Here is a 15,644-nt window from a genome sequence, read left to right as displayed (position 1 = left end):
GTAGAAGGACGATGTATTTTCATCAACAACAAATTACGGCCTGTCGTGTTGTTCCCTTACCTTTTTTGGCACTATAAAAGAGGGGCAAAAGATACCAGAGGGACATTCAAACTCTTGGTTCTGGTTTGAAAATAAACTCACAACGCCAAGGTTTAAAAAGAAAAATACAAACAAACAAATAATAGTACACAAGACAAAACTAATGACTAAGCAACACGAACCCCACCAAAAACTGTGGGTGATCACAGGTGCTCCAGGAAGGTTGTCTTATACCTTTGTACGTTATTTTTATTTTGACAAAGGAAAAAAGGAGAATCAACAAACTTTTTATGACAAAATAAAAGTACATTAAACAAGATGTTAATATCGGTCAAATGAACAGTATATTCATTGATATTCTTTTATGTTCTTCGTCCCAATCTTAAATGCAATCTTTTAATTTTTTGGGGCCCTTTATAGCTTGCTGTTGGGTGTGAGCCAATGCTCCGTGTTAAAGACTGTACCTTGACCAATAATGAATTACTTTGTGACTTGGATGGAGAATTGTCTCGTTGGCACTCATACCACATCTTCCTATACCGTTTTTTTTTTCTGGATATTATTCATTAATAATGATCCAAACCACAAGTTTTAGCAACCAAAGAAAGGTATGATTGCAATGAAAGCTATATACCAATAAGGTACACAACCAAACTGTTTAATGTTTTAATTGTTTATATAAAAAAGAAGATGTGGTATGATTGCCAATGATCGAGACAGCTCTACATGCACAAGAGACCAAATGACTCAGAAATTAACAACTATAGGTCACCGTATGGCCTTCAACAATGAGCAAAGCCCATACCGCATTGTCAGCTATAGACGGCATCGAAATGACATGTAAAATTTACCTTTATTTATGTAGATTTTACCAAATATTCGTGGAAAATTCATTAACATGCACGATAAAAATCGTAGACCTTACCATCAAAGGAAGGTACACTTTGGGACTACAGAAATAGACCAACTGATAAGGGCGGGCGATGATATGTTCCAACTCCTGGGAAAGTATCGAATAACATAGTCTAAAACTACTTGCTACGTAAAAAATATTTAATTCGCACCAAAAGTAAGTCCATGCATAGTCTTTAATATACATCCATGCAATCATATTAACTATAAAATTATTACAAATAGTATACTCGGACAAGAGCTGTGATTATCTCGAAATTTTTTTTATCGCGTTCGATTTGTGGATTTACTGTTTAAAATATTGCATACAGCCATCAGGCTGCGCAAACAGTAAATAATCTTCAGATCATTGAAGGACTACTGAAAACCTAAAGAAAAAGACAGGAAAGCAACACTGAGTCAATTGACCGGCAGAATTTCAATTCTTTTTAGCCAAAAGTTGCGAAAGTATTGTAAACTGTTTTATAAAGTACAAATTCAATGAGTTATCTAAAACATATCGAGCAGACGACAATCGTTACCTGGCATCAGACATAGTGAAAAGCATGTCACACAAGATATTATAATAAATAATTAAACGCAATGCTCATTTTTATTGAGATCAAATTGCAAAATTATACAGATATCATCGTTTTTGATGTACCATCTAGAAACAGTATTGAAAACAGATCAATTTACAGGATGAATTTTCATCTCATTTTTCACAGCAACTGTCGCTAAAGAGTTGCTCATTTTGTCAAATAGAGGGAAATTATAACAACCTATAACAGTTAAATCAATTGGCCAGGCTTTAATTGTTTTACAGAACATCATATCAGTAATAGTATTTGTCATAAATTGTTTGCAGTAAAAAATCATTTTGTTTGTTTTTATATTCTATCACATATCCTATGGATATTGAAAAAAGAGGCTGTATAAGAATTGATGAATTCCCTTAAAACTGAGAGATACCAGCAGGCGACACATTATGTTTGGTTACGGGGTATAAGAATAGAAAAAAGTTAATATTTGCTGTAAACAATTACAAATACAATATCGAGATCTAACAGGATTTAGGGGGAGAAGATTGGTATTAGCAGTGGACGTTACAAACTAACATTTACCTAATCTGTCCCAGTCAATGGGAGAATTTAGGTCGTCAATCAATGGTCGTGGCTACACTGTTTTGAATTTGATTCTATTATGTTTGCTGCCCATTCATGATGAAATCCTGGACCCACAGCTGCCCTATTCCAAAACGTATACTGTTTACACTAGCCAATACAATCGTATAGAAAGGTACTAAATTCAGCGGTTATCCTTTGTATACTATCAGGATAACATTAATATTTCATGACAATGTAACGTGAAGGTTGTTATATTAAAACAAAAGTGAATTCAAGGGCTGTTTTAGATAGCAAATGACTTTCTCACTACTATATTTTAAAGTATTTTCATATAAGTCTTAAAAGGAAGCAGATTGGTTAATTAATCTTTGGTGTTTAAGGTCACTTGCTGATTTGTAGCATCCAGTTTTTATTGGTGGAGGAAAGCGGCCTGTGTGATAGGAGATAACCAACAAATTTTGTAGGAAAACTGTCATTCTTGTGAATTGAGATTGAAGTCAAATTCACCTGCAATGTGCTGGTTTTGAACTCAAAATCTAATTGTTTAATTTTTAATTGAACCCTGCATAAACAAGGGTTCTCTGAACTTTTATATCAGTACATTCATGTATATTCTTTAAAAGTCTTTAACCAAATTTCAAATGTAAGTCATATGTGGAACAGTATCATCCTATAACATAGCTATAAATTTTTTCACTTATTTGAATAAATTTTATAAACTCAATAGTCTGTCATTATTTCTATAAATGACAAATAAATCATTGAATCCTATGACTGAGACAGTTTATGATTGTGACCTTTGAATTTTGGAGTGAATTAAAACAAACCTTTTTAAATCTTCTGTAGATATATTATATTTCTAGACAAATCAAATAAATTGCATCACAGTATGATTGATATATGGACCATTAAATGACTGTCATTTTGAAAAAAGCCACTTAGAGTGTAGTATGATAGGATTTTATATAATCCAGTTGAGCACTTAATTAAGCCTGCTCTAAGTAACTGCCAACATTTTTTGATAAGAAATTGTTTATATTGTTTATTTTGAGCTTAAATTTTGTTATCTTTGTTGCAGTTATAATAGAGTTAAGTGTTTTTCCTGTATTGATTTAGTTGCATATACTATTTATTTTAAAGTCTAATCATCAAGATAAATTCTTTTTTCCTGTACCAAATGTTGGCTTTTGATATATCTACGGTAAATGTTTTTTTGGCAATAAAAAATTGGGTGTTCATAGCAGATTGATAGTCTCTGTTAAGTTTCCCCCATGGTTTTTTTTAAAACTATAGACAATTTAAAGCTTGACATACAATGTATAGTAAATCACATTTTGATTGTTGAAAACCATATGTAGACTCTAAATTTTTTTATGTTTTTTTTTGTGCAGTTTGATTATTGTCTCATTAGTGTATACCCCCAAGTTATACAAAGTCATAACAGCTGAACTATATGAAAACCTCTCAATATCTTTTTTTATAGTTTGGTTGCTGTCTCATTGGAAGTATACTCACATTTCTTTCTATTTATAAACTTGAAATCTTCTCATTTTGAGAATATTTTTGCACACAAAATCACAATCTCAAATCACAAAAAAACTATTCCAATTCCTAAAGTAACTGAAGACTTGGTTTTTTGGTTCTATAATATACATCCAGTGAAAAAATTGGTTATGAAAATTATTTCTTTTTCAGTTTCTTTGCATACAAAAAAGACAACAGACATAACATTACTATCTATTTATTAGGAAAAGTAACAACATGGACGGGTGAAAGCAAACAAAGGTCACATACAAAAAGGGAATAGTTTTCTGTATGCTAGAAATTTACTAAACTTTGTAGAAATTTAATGTAAAAACAACTTACTTCTAAAAGATAAGAATTGATTGATTTGTAATTGAGCAGAATATAATAGTATGTTAAAAGAAGAATATAAAAGGATATAAAATAACTCTCATTTTCTGACAAGTTCATTTTTCTCTCTTGCTTGAGAGATTTACCTGTGAATACAAATAAAGAAAATTATGTCCAATTGGATAGTGAAAATGAAATTCCTGTTTCTGAATTTATTAAAAATGAATTTAATTTTTAGTGTTCCTGATAAAGATTAATACAGAAAAGCACTTTGGAGTTAGGACACACCAAATAATAATCATTTTGTTTCTGTATTTTACACAAACTATGTAACTGTTAGCTTTCAAAGGAATTTAATTCATTGAAATAGAATAACTTTACAGGAGATGTCATAAATGTGATATTAGAATACTTATTGAGGTTAGAATGAAGGGGAAATGAATGTGCAAATCTGGAAAGCCTGGTGGATTAGACTCAAAATATTTTTTAAGATCTTTGCTCATTTCTTCAGGGTCAAATTAAGATCTACTATTGAAAGGAATAAACTGACAGGTTTTTTTCTTAACTTATCAGATTAGGATCATATGCTTTATATGCTTTATTGATTTATATTCTTTCTTTCTTAGACAAATTACTCTGAAAATATATATTTCAATACAAGATTTTCCTAAAATGCATTAAATTACTTTTTAAATCATCTGTCATGACTGTTGTCTAACAAAAAATAATAATGCTTCTGATGTTCCTTTTCTTAGCAATTCAGAATTACCTCCCATTAATTAAGAGCTAGAGCTACAGAGTTGTCTCCCATATAACAAAATGTGATAAATTCAAACATTACTCTACATTGATTTTCAGCACATTAGGGAACAAATTTTAAAGAATTATGTAATTGTTAATTAGAAAAAAATCATTGTACATGCATATAAATAAATAATACAGTAGAAAAGTTTGATTGTGATGTAAAATCTATATAAAAAAAAAATAATAATACAATGCACTTATTTACACATTGCAAATTTAAATAAAATGAAAACAACCAATAATTCTCTCAAGAAAAACATAACAATTTTCATGGTTAAGTTTAAACACTTATGTACAAAGAAATAATAATTAAGTTATTTGCTGACCATGTTTACAAAATGTTCTTCTTGCACTTTAGTCCTCTAAAGAATAGGACAATACAGTATCTCTTGATTATTTAAAAAAGACCCACATGTTCTATGCAAAACAAATGTTTTGACTTTGGCATTATTTTTGAAATCTTTGAAAACCCATTTAAACAATTTCCATAAAGGATTAATATCCAAATAGATTTGTTCAAAATAAAATAAATATCTTTTTTTCTTTCTTTCAAAAATTATAAATAGTTTTTATTTTATCATTTGAATTGGTCTGAAAAACATTTTCAGAATATTAAATTAAAATTAGAATAATCCCACAAAAATATAATTTGTTAACACGCAGGTAACCATGCTTACAAAAGATCACAATTAAATGTGCAGCCAAAATCATGCATTCATATAAAAATTGTAAATAAAAATAAATTTAACATTTGTGTAGCTATTCATTATGGCACAGAAATTGCAAAAACAATAACCCTGATATAAACAATCGAAACATATTGTCCAAATCCATATATTCTTTAACTGGAAACTTATATTCATTACAGCCGATTTCATTGAGTGTGTAGCCAAAGGTAATATTTTTGGTTAGCTTGCTTGTAAGCTGAACCGTGAAGTCATTATTAGGTCAGGTGTACTACCCTTCTTTCCAATTAGCCTAGTCCAATAGACAAATATATTGGTTATCTGCTGGACTAGTCTACTAATAAAAGATTGTAGTTTACCTGACCTTTCAATGACTTCACGGTTCAGCTAACAAGCAAGCTAACCAGAGATATTACCTTTGGCTTCACTCTCAATGCTGTAAAACATCTATCAGGTTCCATCTGGAGTATGTAGAACAAAATAGCATGGCTCAATTGAAAAGCATTTAACCATACATGACCTTCAAGAAGTACAATCACTTCTTAGAGCAAACTCTTCTTTAGCATTTACTTATCATGAACAAATACCATTACAAAAAAGTATAGAAAAAAATAAGTGAGGCATCTGTAATATGTCAGCAAGACAACTGCCTAATGAAAAAAACCACCTAAAGGATAACTATATATATTGATATACCACATTCTGATAACACAGAAACGATAACAAGGAATGTCATTATACCATTGGAAGGAAGTTCCCATTAACAGTACTGTGGATTCATTATTATTCGTTGGATACCAATTTTCGTGGATTTCGTGGGCACAGTCAAACCACGAAATTAAATATTCAACGAATTATAATTTTTCTATAGGTTTGTATGCAGACATCAGCAAAACCACGAAATTAAATATCCACGAATGTGCAAGTTTTTCTTAATCCACGAAAATTGGTACCCACGAAAATAAATGAATCCACAGTACTTCAAATACATACTTTTAAGAGAACTCCATATTGAAAATATGGAAATTTTTCAATACAAAACTAAGTTGGAGTGAAAATTTGCAAAACATATTTAACATCCATTAAGCGAGGGAAAACAAACATTGTCGTTGTTTATTTCATTCAGTGAAATAAAATAGGTTTTCTTATGAGGTTTATTACTTACAAAATATAGGAAGAAATCTGAAAAATTTACATGTATATATATATATAAAGCTCTATTATCATTGTAAAAGTAGGTAATATACTGTGGATTCATAAGTTTTCGTTGGTTAACATTTTAGAGAACTGGGGAACCATGGATTTCAAATTTTCCACATTGGCAAACCCAGGAAATCAAATACTTATAACCAAGAAAATACAAGATTTCCCCAATCCACGAAAATTGGTACCCACGAAAATAAATGAATCCACAGTAATTAGAATGATTATCACAGTAGATAACAAAGAGATCACACTTCAACAAATCACTCAATTCTACAGTAAAACCTTGTTGTACTGACTTCAGCACATTGACATAATTTAAGTTATTTAGTCTATTTCCCACCTTGTAATCTAAAATACAATTTTAATGATATAGACTATAGAAACAGATTGTACCTGACTTTTTTGAAATTTGCTCTTTATTATATGTTTTATACAACTTTGAAATAAAGGTTTGAATTAAAAGGAATTTTGGTCAAACTGTGATATGAAATATCTCTCTCCTCAAAATGCATGAATAAACTTAAAAACTACAGTAATTGGTTATTTATAAATTTTAATAAACTAAGCACAATATCAGATGTCAAATGTATGTCAACAACTTTCTCTTATAAAATTAATACCAGTATTGAAACTTGAGAAAAAAACATTCCAAAAGCAGCTTAACAAGGTTTAACTGTATTTATATATATATGCATTCTTTTACAAAATCCTTCAAAATATAAAACCTATTCAATAGTAGCAAAATAACATACATCTATCATAACTTCAGTTATCCAGCAGTAATTACACATTACGTCTGCTATCCATTCTATTTGACCTAAATTTTGACATGATAAAAGGTGTGGCAGCCATGGCCAATAGTGCCATCCCTAACAGGGGTCTGTATGTTATCCACCCAATGGCAATGACGGTCAAAGACAAGCTGATTGAAAATGCAAGATTCATTATTCCTACACCTGCAGCTACCAGTTCTCGGATGATAGGTAACCAGTCCACTGAAAAAAATATTCATGTTTTAATCATTTTTGAATACTGAATATGGTGTGAACAAAAATACTTTTGTCATAATAGTAAAATGGAATTCATAAAGATTATCATTATTTTCATAATCTGGCAAATTCCTATTTATAGCATATAATTAGAGAATTTGGATGCATATATTTCATATACACCAGAGTCCTATGTGAAAATATGAACATTGATGGTGCTACATACAATCTGCCAATACATATATTTCAGCATTGGTCACAATATAATGTTTTTTCTCCAAACTGTTTATGACTTCTTCACTAAATCTGTTGGATGTGTACTGATTGAAATACAAGTCTTTAATGCATGATTTTTTTTGGGGGGTTGTCATTGACTGTAAACTAGCTTACAGTAGAAGAAAGTATTATTAGATCAGTAATTTGTGTATAAATTCTTTGGGTAAGTTATTTTAGTTAAGCTTTGTTTCAATCTTACTAGTTAAGACCTTTGCAAATATTTAAATCTGAGTATTAATATTTAAAAAAAAAAGATGTGGTATGATTGCCAATGAGACTCTTCATGCATGCTCTTCACAAGATACCAAATGACACAGAAATTTTGCCACTTTAGGTCACCATAAGTTTTCTTAAAAATAAGAACCTAGTAATGGTCAAGTTTGAACATTTTGTTTTGTTTAAAACTATCACTGAAATACTCCATTTAATCACTTGAAAAGTCCTCCACTTTTTCCAGAAAATGAACTCCCAATGTATGCCATCATCAAGTAGATGGGGGTGAAATGATCATAAAACGTGTATTACAGTTCTACCCTCACAGACTAATAAAACTTGCCATCTATATAAAAGTATTTTAACCTATGAGTTATTCCATTCCTGTTAATGTTTATTGCACAAACTTACCTAATGTAGTGATTATACTGGTAAGACAACCAAATCCTACAAATATCAGTAGCCATCCACCTAATCTGACACCCCAGGTTATCATTGTATTTTGTTGTTGTTCTTTACCAAATATCTCCTGAAATATTTAAAAAAAATGACAATAAAACAGCTTTGGTTCAAAAGTTATAATAATTTACCATTGGGAAAATAGAAAAATAAAGTGTGCATGACATTTCAAAGATTCAGCAAACTTGAAGTTGAACATTCAAAGATCTGCAGACATGTCACACAGTATTGCATATATAGTTGAAGCTTTGTGCTATATATAAAAAAATTATGTCTTGTTCTTGCAAAGAAAATAAGACAGACATGTCTTACGGGTAGACATATAGAGTTTACTCCTCTTTGGGGCGGTAGTATAAAAACCTTGTACAACAGAACTTTTGCAATGCAATTACTATAAGAGCCCTCTTTTAGCATGAAATTGAATGGTGTGTTAAGGCCACAATTAAAAATATTTTGGTTTGCCGAAACCCTACCCAAAGCTTGAGACAGTGGGTAGGTAGGTAGCATTTTCTTTTTTTTTTTTTTTCAAAAAAAGAAATTTAAGTATCGGATGTTTATTAGTCTTCATGTCTATCTGATTAAAAAAAACTTCTTCAAATCAGGACAATAAAAGAATTTGAGTAGGCAGCTTTTTTCTGGGTAGGTAGGGTTTGGGCAAACAAACCTATTCTTTTTTATGGCCTAAGTTATCTGGAAAACAAAGAATCCTACAAAGGACTGAACTCTGACAGCCTCAAGTTTTGAGTAATACAAAAGATTTTTGCCACATCTAAATTTTGCCATGACTAGAGCCAAGCTTACAGCAATGCTTTATTTTTGCAGTTTTTTTTTTTATTGGACACTTATTGTATCTTTTAAAGATGTGCTTACTTCTTATTTGGTAAGTGTGGAGTAATAAATCTATGATTTCAAATAAAAATCAATTATGGTAAATTGAAAGATGTTTAAGTGGTTGAACATACAAAAGAACAGGAAACTTAACCGCAGTTTCCTAAATATGAGAATGCAAAAACTACAGAATTATTACAGCTATTACATTAATGCTAGCAAGACAAAACTTTGTTTGGCTTGCTTGCTTTGCTTGTATCAATGTTTGCTCAAGCATGACAATTAAGATAGGCGGGGCTTCAGCTTGTGTACATCATACTTAAATCTTATTGGCCGTTAAGGACACTCAATTTTAAAACATCACATGACTAATATTATTCTCACAGTTTCCTTGCAATCAACACAAGGGCGGAGTTTCAGCTTGTGTATAGTATACACAGGATGTGATTGGACACTGAGTGACCTCGTTAAATACTACTAGAACAATACACAATCTTTGTAATCTTTGTGGAGTTATAAATGAATGAAGGGAAAGTCCCTTCACATATTTACCTTAAACGTATTAGAACGAATTCGGTAAAATAATTATTTGGATAATAGTTGTCTGATTATAAATGAATACATATGTTTGATAGCACTAAAATACTAAATATATTTTTGAAAATAAAATTAACAAGAAATTAAAGTGAATTCATGGTACAACTAATAGATGCAAGAATTGATTATAGAACGCCGGACTGGACATATCTTCAACAGTTAAAGTGCATTAAATTATTAAAATGAAACACAAGTTATAATCAAAATTCTTTACTGTGAAAAGAAATTTCCTAAATTCATCAAGTTTCGTCAATGTACAGTTCAAAGTATATATCCACAATGCTTGGCAAATCCAAAACATTCGTTTCTTGATATTTCATTTATAGCGTCACAAATTGCTAGTTCAGGATACATCGTAGTATAAGTTTCATGTCGTCTGAGATAATATTTCATTTTTGAAAAACTGTGTTCACATGTGTTAAGTTCAGGGTGATAAGGTGGGAGGAATGCCAGTGTTATTCCATATTGTTGTAGCAAGTTTCGTAAATGTGTTTCTGCTAATTGACCATGATGGAAACCACAATTGTCCAGTACAATTACATCTCCCGGACTAAGTTTACTATTCCCATAGATATCCGTTTCATTTAAGGCTTCGACAAAAAGGTTAACTAGTTGTAATCCATTTGAAGGTCCATCTATAATATTAAAGTAATCTACACCTAATGGACTTTGGAGAAGATTTACAGTAAAGGTTGCATTTGAAGCATACTTTTGAATTTCGAAAGCTCTTTGGCCTAATTCCGAATAACCGTAATGTCTGTTACCTGTTGTCATAATGACGGACGATTCGTCAAAGCAATGAATTTTTAATGGATTAATGTCCTCAATACTATCCAAAAAATGGTCAAATTTTACTTGAACTTGGTCTGTCAATCCTTCTTTGGCTTTCACAGTAAGCTTTTTCCGTGTATATCCTAATCTATCTTTTATAATCTTGTGAATGTACGAAACACTTGGAACATTATTTTGGAGACAGATCCCATCAGATAATAACCTTTTTTGAATTTCCTGTAGATACATTGATGGTTTTAGGTGTAAATAATATTCTATAGCAAGTATTACTGTTTCATTTGCGATACGCGTTTTTGAACCGTGAGCTTTTCCTGAATAGTCTAAGTCACCTGTCGACATGTATTCTTCTAACGTTTTCTTAACTGTTCTTGTATCTAAGTTAGTTTCATTAGCAATAGTATAAACATTTTTCCCTTCTCCATATTGATCTACAATTGCACGTCTTAATTCAATTTGTAGTTTTTTTCCAGATTGGTAAAAACGTCCAGCCTTTGACCTCTTCATTTCTAACTTTTATTTCACTTTAATGTACAATAATAAACTTTTTGAATTTGATTTTGCTTGATTGATATACAGGTATAACTTGCTGTATTAAAAACTTCAGAGGTGCAATTTAGTATATTTCTCCATATCTTCATGACAAATTTATAATGGAAATACTGATTTTAAGAAAAACTTATATAGTATGGATTAGTATACATCATCACCGAAGACAGTTCTAAAATTACATACACTTATACAGCTTGTATATATATATATATACTTATATAATATGGTTTAGATATACACCCCTTTGTTACCCTCCGTTGATAAATGTAACTTGGGTACTGGCCAAGTCCATGGCATGAGTTAATGCTGCAAATGAAACAACTAACTTCTATTGTTTGGTATAGCCCTTTTTTGATTGGCTAAATCATTTATCAACACAAAAGTATTTTTTTCAAAAGTATACTGAATAGTAGAAAGAAATCAGATAGTTTAATATTAAAAATGTCAAGATTGAAACCGTCATTTATAGTGCTTGTCAATTATATTTCAGCCATTTTATGTTTTTGTTTTTCATTAGGCATGCATCGTTTATGCATTGCCGAATGTGTACAGATTAATTAAAGATTACATTTAATAACGTTCATTTTCAAACCAAATATGGAGATGCTTGTCAATTTAGTTTATTTAAAAAAAAAAAGAAAAAAAAGCAACGACTGCATTGTGTATATTGAATAAATGAAAATCAGGCGTCAATGTTTATGATAAGCTTATGATACGTAAAATAAGATTATAATAAACATTGACGCCTGATTTTCATTTTTTTATTACACAATGCAGTCGTTTTCTTTTTTCTTCAGAGTCATGGATCTGGAGCTGGCATGTCAGTAACTGCTAGTAGTCCTTTGTTTATTTATGTACAATTGTCATTTAATCTGGGAACAGTATATCTAACTTCAATATATATGTTCCTGATTTAATTTAGTTTCTTTTGTCACCTATTCTGACATCAACTTCGGACCTCTTTGAACTGATTTTCAATATTGGCTAAAGGCATCGGGGAGGGTTGAGATAAAAAATAAAAAAATAAATAAAAAAAAAACATGTTTAACCCTGTCGCACTTTTGTGTCCGTCCTAAGTCAAGACCCTCTGGCCTGTAGGGGACAGCCGAAGCCCAACTCCGAGTGTATGAATTTCTTGAGCTGCGCTAAAGACCAAATGGTGGCCTTTCGCTGTTGTCTGCTCTTTGGTGGGTTTGATGTTTTCTTTGGAACATTCCTCATTTCAATTCTCAATTTTATTGTGTTCAAATTTCATAATAGTACACAAAGGCTGGCACAAGTTATTCGTGTCTAAAATAGCCTTAACCCGAAACCAAATCTGCATATTTTTTACCAAAACACTTACTCCATTTATCAATATATATAAAATGGATACAAAAAAATAACATATTTTTTTAATTTTGCTCTGGATGCTGTATTCTTTTGTCATAATCAAACCTCTGTTCATTAATTATGTAAATTCCATGAAGATTTGACAAAGTTAGTAATGTACAGTGACCTGTAGTTGTAAATTTCTGTGTCAATTTTTGGTCACTTGTGGTGAGTTGTCTAATTGACAATCATGCTACATCTTCATTTTTATATAAAAAAAACTTTTAGACATAGACTGAACCTCTAAATGTTGACGGCGCCGCCAAGGCCGTTGTCGCCGTGGCCGACACCGCCGACAGGATCTCCAATCGATATTTCTCATTTCGCGTATTAAACTTGCAGGGCTCGGCATTACATCAGTCGTCTTAGCAAAACTAGAGGGAAAGATGATAATTAACGCAAACATGATTTTCGGTTGTATGAAAGTTCTTTCAATAAAATAACAAGGTGTAACCATCTGACACGTGCATGAAATATTTGCAACTGGACTTAAATCAACTAATACTAAACCAATCATGACGAAAAAAGTCTTGTGTTTCTACTTTTGTTCAGTATATTTACTCTTAAAGGTGTTTTCATTGGCTAAAACGTAAAATAACATTTTCCCATGCTTTGAGGCACATTGTTTTTAGATTTCAAATAATTTCTTGAAAATGGATGATTTAAGTGTCGAGGAATTTTTATTGCAAATAGGGAGTGGATTTACCGAGTTTGCAAGTGTATTTCGAAGCAATGGTTTTGACACAATTGGAAGTTTGAGGTGCATTGATGTTGATGAAGACCTAAACCAAATGTTCCAGCAAGCCAATATTCAACTGTTACTTGGGAGAAGAAGGCAACTGCAAAATGCCTTAAAAAATTTGAAGGACATTTCACCGAATAACTCTCAAATGGGGCTTCAGAAACCAAGTTTAAACAACATTGTTGAGTCCTCAAAAGAATCAGTGAAAAAGATTCAGAGAAAGTTAACCTTGGCAGAGGCAGAATACTCTACAATTATTCTTTCTGAGAGGGAAAAGGATGGAAGGAGGTGCACCAACTGCCACAAAACTGGGCACAAAGCCGACAATAATAAGAACAACAAATCCTGTACCAACTATCCCTGTGCCAGCATTCACCTATGTGGCCAAGCAGACAAGCATCCCGAGTATCTGCAAGAAAAGAAAACTAAACAGAGAGAAATTTTGCAGCTAAAGCAAAAGATCCGAAAGCTTGACGAAGAAAAAAACCAACTTGAATCCTTCATGGGTGTAAAGAAAACAGATTTTATGTCGTCAATGAGGAGCAGACTGAGACAGACAAACCCAACAAAATATCAAGACGGAGCAAAACTAATGAAAGACCTTCACAGTCTCAAGATAGGATATAATGGAGTTGTACCTGAAGATCGCGGCAACGATTATGTAGATTTTAAAGACAAACTGGACGAAATGGCAAATAGATCCAAGGAAGTACGCCCTTGTTTTACAACTAAAAGAAAAGTTGAAGATGAAGCAGATGAAGATGACAAAAAGTTTCCTGTCATTCATCAGATGAGATTTCCATTTCAGCAATTTTATCCGCAAATGATGCCATATTTCCCAAGTTATCCGTGGCAATATCCACCGCCATTTCAATCTATGAGCACACATACTAGTACTCCGACGTCACCGGCACCTACAAGTGTTTTTGGGAACGATATTTCCGTAAAAAGGGAACCTTCAGCACCAGTCCACACACATCCCAAGTCGTCTATGGATCTTCTTGCTGATGCAGCTTTGAAATGTGCTACCGGCATAGAGAGCTTCGACACTGATTGTGATGCTGATGATGAAAGTGACTAAAAAACATGTTTATACTCAGATTTTTTTAGTTTGGGCTAATTAAAGTTTTGATCACACTTTTTGTCACCTTTAATAAATAAAGTTTCCATTTAAATTCTATAGAATTTGATATTGCTTCTTTAAAACCGAGATCTTATTTGTTGAATAAGATAAATGCATAACAACATTCAATTTGGTTATCGTTTACGTAACGTGGAAGATCTTATTTCACCTGCACCCACTTTCTTTCTACAAATGATAGACTTAAAAGAAAAGTTACGCGTTTAATTTTTCATGACATACTGTGCAGTGTGGAGAAGCTTCGTTCATGGTAACAGCTAATTTCATAATGCATGCAGGGTAAGACTTTGGTTAGCTTGTTTGTTTTGTATATTGACAATTGTAATTGGGATAACGTTTAAAATTCAATTCAAATATAATATATACTTGTTTAATAATGCCTGTCTATATTGTTTGCAGATGTCGTTCTGTTGTTTTTTTATTTGGTCGGGTTGTTGTCTCTTTGACACATTCCCCATTTCCATTCTCAATTTTATCTTAATTACAATGTTTAAGCTAACCTTTATACAAACAAAGCAAGCAAGCCAGCTAAAGTTGTACTCTACAAGCTGTAGGAAATAAGCTGTAATGCATTTATAACAATTATTTTGTTTTTGTCATTTCTACATTAGTAATTGTTCCAATCGACTTTTTCAAAAACCTATGATATGCAAATGTTAGTTTACATATCAAAATTTTATCACATGCGCTAAACAGAACAAAAAACTAACAAATGCGCAAAACCCAATGAAATACTAACAAAACAAAACAGGCAATAAATAAAGAAAAAAAAACCCACAAAAGTCGGTTGTTGTTTTGTTGTTCTCTGTTGTATTGTCCTCTTAAAGTTTAAGTGTCTAACTTATGGACGGTGTATTAATTTATTGAATTATTATCACGAAGAATGGCCTGGAAACTACCTTTAGTACTTCATTGGTTTATTTGACAGCTAGTTCTTAAATTGCTGTATTGAGAGAAATTGATATTCAAAATATAGTAAAAAAACACAAGGACTAATAAAAATAAGAAGATGTGATCTAATGGCAAACCCCACAAGAAACCAAATGATTAATAAGGTTGCAATAAAAGGCCAACTTCCCG

At 31.6% G+C, this 15,644-nt stretch overlaps 2 protein-coding genes across 2 annotated transcripts in view; one reads left to right on the top strand and one right to left on the bottom strand.

Moving 5' to 3' along the window:
* Positions 1-3,782: 3,782 nt before the first annotated feature.
* Positions 3,783-15,644, bottom strand: part of LOC139483828 (transmembrane protein 43-like) — a 33,050-nt gene continuing 21,188 nt past the window's right edge. The window contains exons 11-12 of the mRNA XM_071267640.1: positions 8,497-8,614; positions 3,783-7,602 (exon numbers count right to left, since the gene is read on the bottom strand). Of these exons, the coding sequence (XP_071123741.1) occupies positions 7,391-7,602; positions 8,497-8,614 (330 nt within the window). The 3' untranslated portion in view covers positions 3,783-7,390. The remainder of the gene's footprint in view (positions 7,603-8,496; positions 8,615-15,644) is intronic.
* On the top strand, positions 13,383-14,552 carry LOC139483844 (uncharacterized). The gene has a single exon (XM_071267641.1). It carries the CDS (start codon positions 13,473-13,475, stop codon positions 14,502-14,504), a length of 1,032 nt encoding a protein of 343 aa, XP_071123742.1. The 5' UTR covers positions 13,383-13,472; the 3' UTR covers positions 14,505-14,552.

This window comes from Mytilus edulis, chromosome 1 (genome assembly GCF_963676685.1).
Source record: "Mytilus edulis chromosome 1, xbMytEdul2.2, whole genome shotgun sequence".
In the NCBI taxonomy this organism is placed as follows: Eukaryota; Metazoa; Mollusca; class Bivalvia; order Mytilida; family Mytilidae; genus Mytilus; species Mytilus edulis.
Note: the sequence above shows the minus strand (reverse complement) of the source record. Positions and strands in the feature narration are given on the sequence as shown.